The sequence below is a fragment of the Ochlerotatus camptorhynchus genome, unplaced genomic scaffold, assembly GCF_037179485.1.
Source record: "Ochlerotatus camptorhynchus isolate MF236.1 unplaced genomic scaffold, CSIRO-AGI_Acam_v1.1 ptg000037l, whole genome shotgun sequence".
Classification (NCBI taxonomy): Eukaryota; Metazoa; Arthropoda; class Insecta; order Diptera; family Culicidae; genus Ochlerotatus; species Ochlerotatus camptorhynchus.
Genome location: NW_027040528.1, coordinates 175686 through 191681, shown reverse-complemented (window position 1 = coordinate 191681; position 15996 = coordinate 175686). Strand labels below are relative to the sequence as shown.

General features: G+C 40.6%; 1 protein-coding gene across 1 annotated transcript in view; it reads right to left on the bottom strand.

Moving 5' to 3' along the window:
* Positions 1-1265: 1265 nt before the first annotated feature.
* black (glutamate decarboxylase-like protein black) overlaps positions 1266-15996 on the bottom strand; it is a 49280-nt gene continuing 34549 nt past the window's right edge. The window contains exon 4 of the mRNA XM_065234031.1: positions 1266-2222. Within this exon, the coding sequence (XP_065090103.1) occupies positions 1622-2222 (601 nt within the window). The 3' untranslated portion in view covers positions 1266-1621. The remainder of the gene's footprint in view (positions 2223-15996) is intronic.

Sequence of the window (15996 nt, the reverse complement as noted above, 5' to 3'; positions counted from 1 at the left end):
TATTTGGAAATTTCCCATCTGACAAATGTAAGTGAAAATTCACCAAATGGAACACAGCCTTAGTAAGGCTTCTTTTAAATTTGACAGTTCGTTAATAAATTAAGATGTTCGAAAATCCCTCTGTTGTTGATCTTCCTATTTTCGAGAAGGTGTTTGTCAAAATTCATTCCTGGTCTGTCAGAAATAAGTCTGGTACAATAGCAGGTTTATTTGAAAATTTTCCATCTGTCAAATTTAAGTGAATATTCACCAAATGGAACACAGCCTAAGGCTCTGAACCATTTGGTGGATTATTTTAAATTTTGGTTAAAATTTGACAGATGGAAAGTTATCGATTAACCCTTCTATCGGAGCGTGGTTACTTCTGTCAGACAAGAAATTAAATTTTGACAACTGTGGCTGAGTTCTTCTTGAAAACCGGTCGATCGACAGCACAGGGATTTTCGAACATAGAGAATAACTTTCGAAATGTCACTTTTAACCACGAGTTAAATTTAACTCGGCAAATGGTTCACAACCTAAGCAATGCTTATAGCGGATTTAATGTAATTTTAGTTCATAAAGTATTAGTTTTCATCGTTAAGGATAAAATACAATGAAGCCATTGAATTTATCTCTTCATATTTATTGAATTGCTTGGAAGATCAAAGTGTCATGCCTTGATCAATAATATACTACATATTTTTGGCTAAGAGATGAACTAGCCTATGGCTAAAAATCTCTATAATAAAGGAAAAAAAAAAACTACATATTTTTCAATGATTTTTTCATCGTCACAACATTCAATTCCCGTGTCCTGTAATTTTAAATGTGGGGTCGAAATCGTTCTGAGAATCTGAAAAAAAAAAAATAATTATTATAGGCCCTTACTACGAGTGTCACTTCACGGTGAAAACGAAGTGAAGTGACCACTTGTCACTCACGGTGAACTGATTGCCGTTTAAATCAAATGGGAATCACTTCACCGTGAGTTAGAGATGAACTAGCCTAAGGCTAAAAATCTCTTTAATAAAGAATTAAAAAAAAAAAAAACTTCACCGTGAGTGATAAGTTGTCACATGTTGTGTGCGAAAATGTAGCGTAGCTGGCAAAAAACAGTTTAGAAATGTCGCGACGTTTTTGCCTCGCTACAGTTTAGTTTGTATTGTGGTGGTTGCCGATAAAAAAAGTTAAATTTTCAAATTTACTGTAGTAAACCAGTACACTGATACAGCACTTAAACAATGGTTAATATTTTCGTTTCAATAAAAAAAAATGCTTTGGAATACAATACATCAGTAAAGCCATTTATTTGTCATTTTGTACATCCTTATATACTGATAAACCATTGTGCTTATGTTAAAGTTACTGTTTTGCTTCCGATGCCTATACATTAGTACAATCACATATCTTTGCGATTCATTTTTCTTCCACATTCGACTGATATCACGCACAGTTCTGCCAACACACGTGCACGCTTCCTACTAACAAAACAATGCATCCAATAAATACAAGTTTTTTTTTTCATTATTTCACAAAGATTATAAGTTATGTTTTATAAAAATTCAACAAAACTCCCTACACATATTAGCAAGATGGAAACGAAAAAAGTTTCCGCTCTTGTCAGCCGTGGATTTCCCAATTACAAATCAACGGCGAGTCGTTCGATTTCATCGATAATGTAGTTCATGTCCGACTTGTCCAGGGCCGAGTTCTGCAGCACCAATCGGAAGAAATTGGGTTTATCGTGGATCGGTTGGTATGTGATCATCATCGATCCCTCGCGCATCATCCGTTCCTTGACCTTGGGGGCAACCTTGTGCAGTCGCTCGGCAAACTCGGCACTATCCCGGGAAACATTCCGCAGACCTGGTGGCACGTACCAGAAGCACACGTTGGTGCACTCGGGATTCTCCACAACCATCTCGAACCCATCCCGGGCTTTAATACTGTTGGTGAAGTATTCGGCAATCTCGAATACCTTGTCGATGTGTTGTTCCAATCCGGAGGTGCCCTTGGCGCGCCACATGAACCAAAACTTGAGCACGTCGGCTCGGCGGCCGCACTGGATGTGCTTATCGCCGGTATCGTACTGGGTGTCGTAGAACTTATCCTTCTGGAACAGATAGGTCGCGTTCGTCGAGTGGCACTCGGACAAGATGCCCTCGTGGCGAGTCAGGAAGGTCGAACATTGCTGCGGAGCGGCAAGCAACTTGTGCGGGTTCCAGGTCACTGAATCCGATCTACGGTGAGGTGAGAAGAGGAAACAAAAAAGATAATTATTCGTAAGGGGTGGGTTAAGCCAGGTGATTTTAATCAAAGTGTATGAACAGAGGTGATTGAAGTAATTAATGTCAATTTATATTCATAACGGCTTGCTTTACTTGATTGGCTGAGTTTACATAAGTGAGAAACTGTTTGAAGTGCTGGTAATTAAGTATATTATTGAACGGTTGAGCTCTTAGAGACAAAGCTTTCAAAATAGACGGTTACCACAGCAAGCCTTTTGAATAGATATTCAAAAGGTTGGTGTCCTATTTTGGTATCGTTGTCTATACCTGCTTTTATGTCTCAACTCAAAAATGAACCAAAGATATCCGATTATCAAGATGGTCATGTGAACATTTTCCCCATATTAATCACAGGAGACATGCCTTCTTTGCTAGTAAGGTGCTACCTAGCGTATGCACGAAGAACTATCCAAAATTTTACGCTCGCCATAACTTAAATGGGTTTACCCAAGTAACAATTCAAGCTGAACATTGAGAACAGAAGCTGATTATTGGTTGATTTAAGGTGTACAAAGGTGATTAACATCAGGCTGAATATATAGTTGATTAATAGTGCATGAAGCGAATTGTATCCCAATAATCCAACCTCAATGGGTTAGCTGATCCAAAGATTGAACAAGCCTTATATAAGCTTAACACAACTCCACAAATCAGCAATGCGTTACACATATTTTGATAGCTTGATTTGTTAAATGTCGTCAGTGTCTGTGTCACTCGTTGCATGTCCGGCATTTTAGTTCTGCTAAATTCACTGCCTACCTTTCTAATTAAAGGCAGTGGCAGCAGTAGAGACAAGGAAAAGGAGATTTTTAAGAATAGATACAGGTAGAAGTGGTCTGCGAGGACGTCGGAAGTTTTAACATTTGTACTTCTGTGTTTTGACTGTTCGCCACTTTATATTGCACTGAATTTTCAGACCTCATTCCAAAAAATATTACTCAATTATGGCAATAATAGCATCCAAATGACCATCAAAACAAATCGCGTGCTTGTGTCCGGGCATGGCAAATCAGTTACATTCATTTCGTGCATTCATGTGAATGTACATGAATGCACGAAATGAATGTAAGTGATTTGCCATGCTGGACACAAGCATGCGATTTGTTTGCCTCTAACTTATTTCATCAACCAAATTACGTAGAATGGTGTATGAAGCTCTTGTAGGTTTTAATATTAGCTACAACTTTTGCAAACAATTGTTTAACCAGTGCAAACAGAACCCATCATGTAAAGTTCATTCACTGAAAAATAATAACAAGCTCTGTCCGCTCTAATTCGTCATGCATGAGAGGTACAGATTTGAGTCATTGACAAAAGTTTGAGCTAATATCAAACTCTACAAAAACCACAAACATCATTTTACGGAATTCTGTCGATGTAAAAAGATAGAGGAAATAAAATAAATGCATGAAATGAATGTAAATGATTTTCCATGCCTGCTTGTGTCCACATTGTGTTAAGTGCACTTGAAAATGAGAGGAATGTTTAACTGTTACCAGTTGTTGCTTAGGTACAATTCTGCATTGCTGTATAAAACTCTTCCGGATGCTGTTATTGAACTTAAATTTGACGTGCTTCAAGTTAATGATCATACCTTTTACCACACATATGCCTAAATGGCCCAGTAGGTATGATTGACGCCTATGAATCAGCGACTACTGGTTCGAATCCCGAAATGCAAAGGTAATGTTTAGACTTATATTAACAATATAAATATGTTAATCCAATTAGTCAGCAACAAGTTAAAGCAGATATGAAGCGGTCTTCCATTATTATTTTTAAAATAAAACTAGAAGGCTGAACAAGGGTTGGAAAAGACTGTTATGCAATGCCTTAAAAAGCTTATAATGTATATTACTGTTAAGCTTTCGGCTGATTAAAATCACCAGATTTAGATGTTTAAAAGCTGGACAAAGGTTAACGTGGCCTATGTACAGCATTTATTCAATCTAAGGCTGAATTGAAATCGATTAATCAACACTTGTTAAGCATCAAATTGTTACCTGGCTATGCAGTGATGGAAAAGTTCGCGAAAACTCACTATGAATCGCGAACTTTTCCCTTGGTGAACTTCGTGAAATATCGCGAACATTTCCAACACTGGTTTTATGGCAGTGTGGTAGGGCAAATATATACATACATATTTTCGCGATGGAGATAAAAATTGGATACTACTGCTATTTTCAAATCAAATTTAATAAACAATTTTTAATAATCGCATCAGGAACATGTTTTTTTTTTTGATTTTAGGTGTTCTTCAATACTAATACATCAACATGTTGTGCCTTAAAGGTTCTTGATTTTGATGCTCGACGTCTCCTGGATTGTGAGGGACACTACAATTAAACGAATAAATGCAAATAACTCGATTGTACGTCATTTCCCGGCAAACCATTTTCCGGAAAGTACCATTTCCCGGAAACTGAATCATTTTTTTAATTAAATCTTTTATTTTTCACAATTCTGTCTTATAACCTATTCATCCAGATAACATTTGGCCTAGTGACCTTAATCTCTGGTTACTCAATACATTCTAGGGCTTTGAAATCATAAGATGTTCCATTATAAAAGTTATAGAAATTCATACTTTCAGGTTTAAAAAATACTTTCTGTAATTTTGCTTTTATTTTTCCCACAAATAACTTCCAAAAAATTACAGTTGACCGTCTTTTTAAAAATGCGTTCAATTCAAGGGGTAGGTCACTCCACACACTAATCTTGGGTCATCTTTTTTGTCAGTGTTCCGCAGGTGAACCGATTGTGCCGGGCATAGAGTAAGCTGCGTTTTTTTTTTGTAAAATACCCATTCCGGCAACCCGGTATTTCTGACACCTTGATTGTTTTGGTTTGAAATCGCAAGGATAGATCGGATGGAGGATGACGCGGGAAGTGGTGGATGTGCGAAATTTTGGTATTTTGTGATCATAGGATAATAAAAGTCCTGTGTTTTAGGGTTTTATAATGCCCTCAAATTAAGACCAGAAACCTAGCTTTTCGTGATGTGCAAAGCATCGGTCTATCAGCGGCCGGAAAGAGTGAGGGGGCGACACATCTAAATCTTAATTCTAGATGCTCAAAAAATCTCACACTAGCGAATAATTCTTCGAAAAATCTTCTTTCATTTTTCGCATCTACTTGCATCGCGCATCATCTTTTTGCAGGAAATCTTCAAAATCGTGATAAATCTTCTTTCTATCTACTCAGCGTAAGCGCAGCTAGTCACAGCAAAGCACAATATTTCCTGCATCGTAGATAGAGTCGTCCCTCTCGGGAAAGGGTTGGAACCGGTGGGGAGCATTGTCGGAGACAGACTATAGAGGATGATTCAGACTTCTTTAGTTTGTTTTGTGTAAGTTGCAGCATTATTTGAATAAAAATTACTAATGGGGTCTGATTAACTGCCTCTTTCTCTCGAATTATCTATAAGTGAACTGCTGGTCTGAGTTCCTCTGGTATATTCAATTAGAGGATATTCCTGAATATACAGTTAAACAGCACGTAATGCTGTGAACAACTTCAATGACAGTTGTTCAGCAGTGCTTCCATTTTGTTTACAACAATCCAAGAGATTGTGCCGAAGATGTGCCGAAGGTGTACCGATGGATGTGTCCAAGCTGTGCCGAATCTAATTTCAGCTGATTGACTTACCCCTTGACACACACACACATTCCATTTGGTAAAATTAAATTTAACAGATGGAACTTTTTTACTTTTTTAAATAACCCTGCTTATTTCTGACAGACGAGGAATCAAGGAAACTTCTCGAAAATCGACTGATAATCAATAGAGATTACTAAAATGTGATTGTATCAGTGATTTGTTGTCATCGGGATAATTTTCCGCTATAATTTTTTCCTGATGAAAACATTTTGCGGATACGTATAGGCGACGTAGGTAGTATGCGTACCATGAACGTCAGCAATCTCTATAGATAGATTTTTGATCATTTTAATTCATTTTAGAAGTGTTAAATTTTCAAATCAACCTTCTAATCTACCAGACTTATTTCTGATAGGTAGATAAGGAATCAACAAGCGAAGAATTTTCAAGCATTTTGATTTATTTTTGAAACGTAAATTCACCACACAGCCCAAGCGCCCAAGTACTTCGCTAAGCAGATAAGATCGAAGTAGGCCATGCTGACGTATTTTTTTTTGCGTGAAAAATTAAATTGAAATTTTAAGTAATAATAAAAAAGCGGAATACTAAAAACTGTGTAGTGGAATTGTGGAAATAGAAATAGACCATTGATACCATCAGACCCAAATAGCATTACTTTCGTCTCGTCTGACCAGATCACCTTATTCCACTCATCACTTGTCCATAAAATGTGGTCCTGGGCAAACTTCAATCTTTTTTTTTATATTTTTTTGCGGACAACCATGGCTTCTTAAGAGCTACTCTGCCCTTAAGACCTTTCTTATGAAGACGATTTCGTACGGATTGTGATGTCAGTTGACTGGAAAACTCGCTTTCAATCTGTTTCGCAATTTTCGGAGCTGATAGTCCCCGGTCCAGCTCCGCCTTCTTCACGATAGCTCTGTCAATTCGGCCAGTTGTCTTTGAAGGACGCCCCGATCGCTTAGCTGGTGAGATAGAACCACGCTTTTTGTGCATCTGCAGAATTCTAGCAACCGTATCTTTGTGAAGCTGGACATTATCGGCAATATCACGGTAGCTTTTGCCAGTTTTGTGATGTTCAATAATCAAATTTAGGATACTGTTTGAAATTTGTGCTTTTTTGGGCATTTTTCAACAAATAACTTCCAATTTTGAACACGAAACTGAAATTTTGAGCACGAAAACTTCAAGAGCACTAAATGACATCTAGACACAATGTTTACATTCGACAAAGTTGCAGAATACACACTAAAACTCTGTAAAACACACTTTAATCGTAGTGTCGGTTTGGGGGTGGATAAACTTTTTTTGCGTAATTTTTTACCCTTTTTCATAATTGAAATCGCACGAGCTGTCGTCGCACAGTCTGCCAGACCAGGTTCAGCAGTTATCAACGTTGGTAGAAAGCCTGAGTCAAAAGGTGGATAGTATTGCAGCGGCTCAGAACCAGTCGACCCGTCCGCTGTCTGTCCGTAACCCATCTTCCTGGCCTAGGTTGGGTGCCAATCGCGGTCAGAAACAAGTTATCACTGCTAAAACTGATCGTGGAACGAATGCGATCGACCTCAGTGGGCTTTCGGTTGCATCACTTACACCCACTCCAGCTCCCCCAAAGTTTTGGCTCTATTTGTCTGGCTTTCAGCCGTTAGTCACAACGGACGACGTTCGAAAAATCGTCGCGCGATGCCTGAATGTGACTAACTCTTGCGATGTTGTTCGTCTAGTGCCGAGAGGAATGGATATCAAAAATATGTCGTTCATATCCTTCAAGATTGGACTAGATCCTTCCTTAAAGCAGCAATCTCTGCTTGCCACGACTTGGCCATCTGGTTTGCTGTTCAGGGAGTTCATCGACGAGCCAAAAAACCGGAAGAAGTCGAATGCGGACGAGGAAAGCGATTTAGACGCAGATCCCGAGTCACCAACGGTATAGAATTCGGACGTTTTTCCGTGGACGGTGGGAACCCTCGGGTTCCCATCACAGGCGAGTATTGTCATTCTGCTTCTCGTATACCAGCACTCAATCGTTTTGCGTTGCAACGTTTCCCCACCTCTCGTGACTCCAGTCTCCCACTGACTCCAGACACCGAAGCTGCTGACTCAACAAACACCGAACCGGGACGCATCATGGAAAGCACTGTGGAAGCCCTCGATCTCTCCAGCCCGGTCCTGCCTATCGCTGCCAGCGCTCATCATAGTCGTCCCGGACCCGTGGTTGGATGTAGAGAGAGGGTCTTCCAGCCTGCTTCTTCAGGCAAGTACCATGCGAATGTGGAATTTCCTCTTCCTGAAGTGTCTTCCAATTCCAGCGGCCCTAGTTGCAACGTTCCATCTCCCACCTTGGCTCTCTCTCCTGTCATCGAGTCTGCTCTAGTTGGCAATGAAGAAGCAGTTAATGGTATGCGGTTCTACTACCAAAACGTGCGAGGACTACGAACCAAGGTGGATTCCTTCTTTCTTGTCGCAAGCGAGTGCGATTATGACGTCATAGTGCTGACCGAGACCTGGCTCGACGACCGTATATACAGTGCGCAACTATTCGGGGACACCTTTGCTGTATATCGCACTGATAGAAATGGCTCTAATAGTGCGAAGACCCGCGGAGGTGGTGTTTTGATTGCGGTTTCTACCCGTTGGAACAGCTATATCGACCCTTCACCCGTCAGCGATGGTTTGGAGCAACTGTGGGTTAGAGTGACTATGCCGAGCCGAGTTGTCAGCGTGGGCGTAATATACCTACCACCGGATCGTCGTAACGATAGCAGCAGCATACAAGACCACGTGGATTCCATCGGTGCCATTGTTGCTAACTTGGGATTCAATGATTTTGCTCTACTGCTTGGAGATTACAACCAGCCTGCTCTCCAATGGAGGAACTCAGACGATGGGTCTATGCAAGTTGAGCCTCAAACTGCTTTGATGTCTGCAAGCTCGGCGCTTATCGATGGCTTCTCTCTGCATAGCCTCACGCAGCTCAATGGTATATCGAACAGAAATGCTCGCTTCCTAGACCTTGTTCTGTCGAACGAAGCTGCAACTCCAGCATGTGTTGTTTCGGAGGCTGTTGAACCTCTGACCACACTAGATCCTGACCACCCTGCTCTGGATGTAATGATGCAACTTCCGCCGCAGGTCGTTTTTGAGGCGCGCACCGACGATTCTCGTACCTTCGATTTTAGACGAGCTGATTATGCTGAACTTAGTGCTGCTATCTCCAGGGTCGACTGGCGACCAATAGAATTAGCTGACTGTGTTGACGATGCCGTCAATTACTTCAGGCAAACTATTTGCGATATCATGGCTGAATTTGTTCCTCTTTCACGACCTGCGCCGAAGCCCGCATGGTCTAATGGTCACCTGCGTCGATTGAAACGGTACAGGGCCAAAGCGTTACGAAGATACTGCCGAAATCGTTCATACATCACGAAGCAAGAGTTCAACCGTAGCAGTAATAATTATAGGAAATACAACCGATACTTGTACCGCCGATATGTGCTCCGTACACAGGCATTCCTTCGCAGGAACCCAAAGCGTTTCTGGTCGTTTGTTAACTCAAAAAAGAACGAAGTCGGTTTGCCTTTATCAGTTCATCTCGGTGAACAATCCGCCAGCTCTGAAAGAGAAAAGTGTCGTCTCTTCGCTCAACATTTCATGAGTTCTTTTAATGATATGTCGGCATCACCTAACCAAGTTGGAATAGCAACCCGCGATACTCCAAGAGATGCGTTTGATTTTCGTTCATTCCAAATCGATGAGCATACTGTTGAATTGACTATTCAAAGGTTGACACTCTCGTATGCTGTTGGTCCGGATGGGATTCCCTCGTCCGTCCTAAAGCTGTGCTTTGAATCGCTACTCACTCCCTTGGCAAAGTTGTTCAACTTGTCTTTGCAGGAGTGCAAATTTCCTGAGGCATGGAAATTTTCGTACATGTTCCCAGTGCACAAAAAAGGTGACAAAAGGAATGTCCAGAACTACAGAGGGATCACATCGTTATGCTGCTGTTCCAAAGTGTTCGAGATTATCATCAACGAGGCACTTTTCAGTTCCTGCAAAAACTACATTTCCACGGCTCAGCATGGATTCTATCCAAAGCGGTCAGTTACGACAAACTTGACTGAATTCGTGTCACTTTGCGTTCGGACCATGGATTCTGGTGGACAAGTCGACGCCGTTTACACTGATCTGAAGGCTGCTTTTGATCGAGTTGACCACTGCATATTACTGGGCAAACTTGAAAAACTTGGCGTTTCTGACTCCATGATTTCATGGTTCACGTCTTATCTCACAGACCGCTCGCTCTGCGTTAAGATTGGCGCCTCGCAATCTGAAGTATTCACGAACATCTCCGGTGTTCCACAAGGAAGTAATCTGGGACCGCTTTTGTTTTCGTTGTTTATCAATGAGCTTTCTCGTCTACTGCCACCTGGATGCCGACTATTCTACGCCGACGACGTTAAAATGTACATGATCATCAATAGCATCGCTGATTGTGAGGATTTGCAACAGATTGTGGATCATATGCAAAGCTGGTGCTCCCGTAACTACTTGACGCTTAGCATCAATAAGTGCAATGTGATATCCTTCTACCGTAAGAAGAAACCGATCAGATTTGATTATTCCATCTCCGGCCAGATTTTGGAGAGAGTTAGTCAAGTCAGAGACTTAGGAGTTACTCTTGACTGTGCATTGACGTTCAAGCCCCATTACAATGACGTCCTGAACAAAGCCAACATACAGCTTGGTTTTATATTCAAAATCTCCGAAGACTTTCGTGACCCGCTGTGCCTGCGGGCATTGTATTGTTCATTGGTCCGCTCTATTTTGGAGTTCAGTGCTGTCGTTTGGTGCCCTTATCAGGCCTGCTGGATTGCAAGGTTTGAGAGTGTACAAAGGAAGTTTGTTCGTTACGCGCTACGTCATCTACCTTGGCGTGATGCATCTAACTTGCCTTCATACGGGGACCGCTGCCGCCTGCTTGGGATTGATACCCTGGAAACAAGACGACGTAATGCTCAAGCTGTCTTTGCCGCTAAGATTATTATCGGTGGAATTGACTCCCCACAACTACTTCGGCAGCTCTACTTCTACGCACCTGAGAGAGTAATGAGACAACGTAACTTCGTTCATCTTGCGACTCGTAACCGACAGTATGGGATGAATGAGCCTATCCGCGCCGTGGCTAATGCGTTTAATAATGCTTATGCTTGCTTCGATTTTAATGTACCGTTAACTGTTTTTATCAGAAGAATGTCCTGAATGTATAGATTGACTAAGCATCCTTTTAAACTTAGATTATTCATTAAGACAACCAAAAGTCAGATGAATTAAGATTATAATAAATAAATAAATAAATAATTTATCACATGAAATCTCAAGAAAAGATATAAACGCCGTATTTTCAATGGCAATGTGATAAATAAACAAAAATGGATAAATCATGGAACACTCATAAAACTAAACTGATTTTCACCAGAAAAACAAAAATAATTGTAAACTGGAGTCGCTTTTTACGCGGGTGATACGTCCCGCGTAAAAAAAACGCGTAAATTCCGGAATCCGTGTAAAAAAAACCGCGTAAATTCCGAAATCCGCGTAAAAAACCGCGTAAAAAAAGACCATGTAAAAAACCGCGTAAAAAGCGACTCTAGTGTATAACGATAAACCGCGTAAATTCTGAAATCCGCGTAAAAAACCAAAATCCACGTAAAAAAAACCGCGTACATTCCGAAATCCGCGTAAAAAAACCGTGTAAATTCCGAAATACGCGTAAAAAAAACCGCGTAAAAAAAAAATCGTGTAAAAAAAACCGCGTAAAAAGCGACTCCAGTATACATTGGTAGGGGGTGGATAAACTTATAGCGTAAAGACCTCTAGTTAGAGTATGGACGACTTTCACCACAAAACTGAAAAAAAGCTGTTCCAATCGATCAAAGCGGTACATTTTGACTAAAGAGGCTGATTGTCTGTCAAAGTCATAGGAAAAGTCATTCCAATCGAGCAGAAGACCTGTCAAATGAATAAGATGTCGCCTCTCAATCAAGAAAGCAGCATTGAGAAGATTTACGAAGTATCGCACGCTTCCTCTGAAACTACATTATGTGAGGCTGAATCACATGTACCAGCGAGTCAGTCGTGAATGCTTTTCAAGTTTCCAACGAAGCATCCAGCGCAAACTTAAGCTACACCCGAAATCCTTTTGGAACTACGTGAACGAGCAACGCAGGGATCCGGCCTCCCATCGTCTATGGAATTCAACGGAGAAGTTGCTGCCACTGATCAGGATATATGCCACCTTTTTTTCCGAAAAGTTTGCCAGTGTATTCACTAATGAGACACTAACTGACGACCATATTAACCTGGCTGCTAGGAACGTTCCAGTAAACGATCAAACGCTGGGTGCAATTGATGTTAATGCAGAAATGATTTCTAAGGCCGCGACTCTGCTCAAGTCATCCTTCAATCCTGGACCTGATGGAGTACCATCTGTATTTTTGAAGAGACATATTGCTAGCTTGTTAATTCCGCTTCTTCGCCTGTTCCGAATGTCTCTCTCAGGTGGCATATTTCCATCTTGCTGGAAATTTGCGCACATGTTTCCCGTCCAAAAAAAGGAAGGAAACGAGCTGTGGATAACTATCGAGGAATTACAGCGTTAAGTGCCGTTTCGAAGTTATTCGAGCTAGTGATTATGGAACCGTTGCTGTCCCATTGCAAGCAGTATTTGAGTGCTGATCAACATGGGTTTACTGTCGGCCGCTCTACAACTACCAGTCTCACATCGTATATAACCGAAAGCATGTCGGATCGGGTTCAAACGGACGTTATTTATTCAGACCTATCCGCAGCATTCGACAAGTTGAACCATGCTATTGCGATTGCTAAACTCGGCAGGCTCGGTGTATACGGTAATCTTCTGAGTTGGTTTCGATCATACCTTACCGGTCGGCAACCTAAAGTTGCCATAGGAGATTGCAGATCAGCTAGCTTCTTCGCCACATCAGGTATACCTCAGGGAAGCCACATGGGACCGTTAATTTTTATACTGTACCTGAACGACGTGCATCTGGTCATCGAAGCTCCTCGGTTATCATATGCAGATGACATCAAAATCTTCCTACGAATCTGCTCCATTGCTGACTGTCACTTTCTTCAACGTCAACTGAATGTATTCGCTAGTTGGTGCAGGTTAAACAGAATGGTAGTGAACCCAGCCAAATGCTCCGCTATTACGTTCTCACGAAAACAACAACCGATAATATTTAGCTATGACCTGCTTGGCTCGACAATCGAACGCGTGAATCAGGTGAAAGACTTGGGTGTGATCTTGGATTCGCAGCTTTCATTCAAGCAACACATTGCATATGTTGTTGATAAGGCGTCAAGAACTTTGGGGTTCATTTTTAGGATAGCTAAAAACTTCACTGATATCTACTGTCTAAAATCTCTCTATTGTTCGCTTGTTCGATCGACGCTTGAGTATTGTTCAGCGGTTTGGAACCCAAACTACAACAACGGTGCCGAGAGAATTGAATCTGTTCAACGTCGCTTTCTTCGTTTTGCGTTGCGTAGATTGCCTTGGAATGATCCGTTTCGATTACCAAGTTACGAAAGCCGTTGTCAACTTATCGACCTAGAACTTCTCCGGACTAGAAGAGACACAAACAGAGCCCTAACCGTGGCCGAAATTCCTACAAGGAAGGACAGATTGTAAGGCTATCCTGAGGCAAATTGACCTGAATGGTCAACCCCGACCGCTTCGTAATAACCTTATGCTAAGACTGCCTCTACGTCGCACAAATTATGGAGCGTACGGTGCGATTTGCGGACTGCAGAGAACATTCAACAGAGTTGCATCTGTTTTCGACTTTCATCTCTCCCGTGATGTGCTTCGTCGAAAGTTTTCTGCTGTTTTTCGCCGGCATATTGACTATAAGATATACGTTTTTTAATGTTTTTTTTTTATGTTATGACCATGCTTGAATGTATTTTTTTACCATAGTTGATAAGGTTTAAATCATTGGGGCTTCATCCAGCCTGTTGATGTAAAACAACAATAAACCAGGCTTTATAAATTCGGGCTCTTTAATTTTGACGGTTCGATTGGAACAACTTTTGACAGACGTCCATACTTTTACTGTCGGGCTTTAATATAGCGGAGTTCCGGACGACAGCAGCTTTATTCCAACCGGCACTGATTCACAGCTGTGTTATATTTATAAAAAAAAAACTATTAATACTGATGCTCAACTCCCTGATTCAAGCTTCTTGCAGTTATAAGACATGATTTATCCATAATGCCACTGCCATACATAAATACTAAGTACTTCGCTAAGTAAAATGAAATTCATTTAAATGTTGATATTCGTATTAATTCTATATGTATATATGTCAGTCTTCAAATTGTTTTCTAAATATCCCTTTTATTCTACGCTGAATTGTCTAGGGATGTCTTCTTGATTTTTTTTTATCAGAAATCCTTTAAGGGGCTGTTCATTAACTACGTAACCAGTTTTTTTGGGATGCTTGACACCACACCTCCCCCTGCGTAGACAATTGTCCATACAAAATTTTTAAAATTTGTAACGGCCGTGGATAATTGCTACCCCCCCCCCCCCCCTAAACTGTCTACGTGGTTAATTGACAGCCTCTAAACAGTGCTGTGTTATTCAATTTTCCTGAATAAAAATTATTTTTAACTTTCCTTGAAAGTCTCCTTATTCACGATCAATGGAACACCCTTGGTATTCTCCTCGGAATTATTTGGGATTTTCTTAGTGGAGATCTCTTCAGAACTATCTTGAAAGTCTCCTTATTCACGATCTCTTTGAATTATTCACCGATTTTTTTTTTATTCTCCTCATTCGTTTGGAATTCTATCCGCAATTCTTCAAGGTGCTTTGAAAAATTGAAAGATCTGGGAGGTTTCTATTGAATATTGAAGAGACCATCGATGCACGGAGTGATCGAGATATAGAACAAGAATAACCTAATATAGGTACTACTTCTTATATAGAAAAAAGTGGTCACATATCGAGACATGGAGAATCGATTGTATTCCAAACCCCAGATTCTTCTTTTATATTTGAAAATCCAGCTTCATAGATTTTTCAGCAATGTTGAACTTCAAAACAAATGTGCTGAGTTAGGAGCAGAGGGGTGGCCCAAATTAACAACGGAACGACCAATAATAAAACATATTTTTTATTGTTTGGCCGGATTTTGACTATTGTGCGTCGTAAACTAGTTTAACAAGTTTACTATCAAAATATTGTTTGTTACCAGAATGAAAAATCTGTTCACAATTTAGTTGTTCTGCACCGAATAACCATTATCTTCCACCGTAAACTTTTTGTCATTGACATTGACTTATTGGTGGGAAATTAGTTACGGCTGTTGGTGTTTATAAATAAGCCCTCTTGTGTGCCAATGTCGGGGCCGAACCGCAGAAAAAAAAACTGTGCCGGTGTCAATGGTAGGTAACTGGCAATAATGGGTGGCAATTAAATGTTTCAATACACTATATGTACCTGGTGGCTACCTCAGAAGAAAAATAAATACAAAAAACCTGCTCATAAAAGACGGAACACGGGCTCACGCTCTCACGCTCAATTAAATCACCGCAGGCGAGTAATATGCGGAATTGACTACGAGCACATGTTTCTATGGTGAGAATATAATTTTATCAATAACAAGTCTACTAACCCTTGTATAGGTTAATTAGAACAGACAGGTATTGGCAATTTTACGATAATCTTTTAATAAACTGTTTGATAACATATTAGCATATAGTTTGACTTGGTCTACTCGCTGGCATTCAACGTGAGGATAGTTTGTGGAAGAGGAATAAAATTAACGACTTGCTTGACTTGTACAGGTCAAACTAGTTGCAACAACGTTCCTTGCTCAATTATGGCTCAGGCGGGATGAAATGCATCTCGCAAATTCATTTAAAAAAGTTTAAACGAAACTAAAACGAATAATCTATCTAGGGTCATGAACATTTTAAGCAGGGAGGATATCCTATTCCAAGCAAAAAACTGTTGACAAGAAACTTAATCGATAATCCAGCGGAAAGACGCCCTACGACGCACAGTGGTTATTA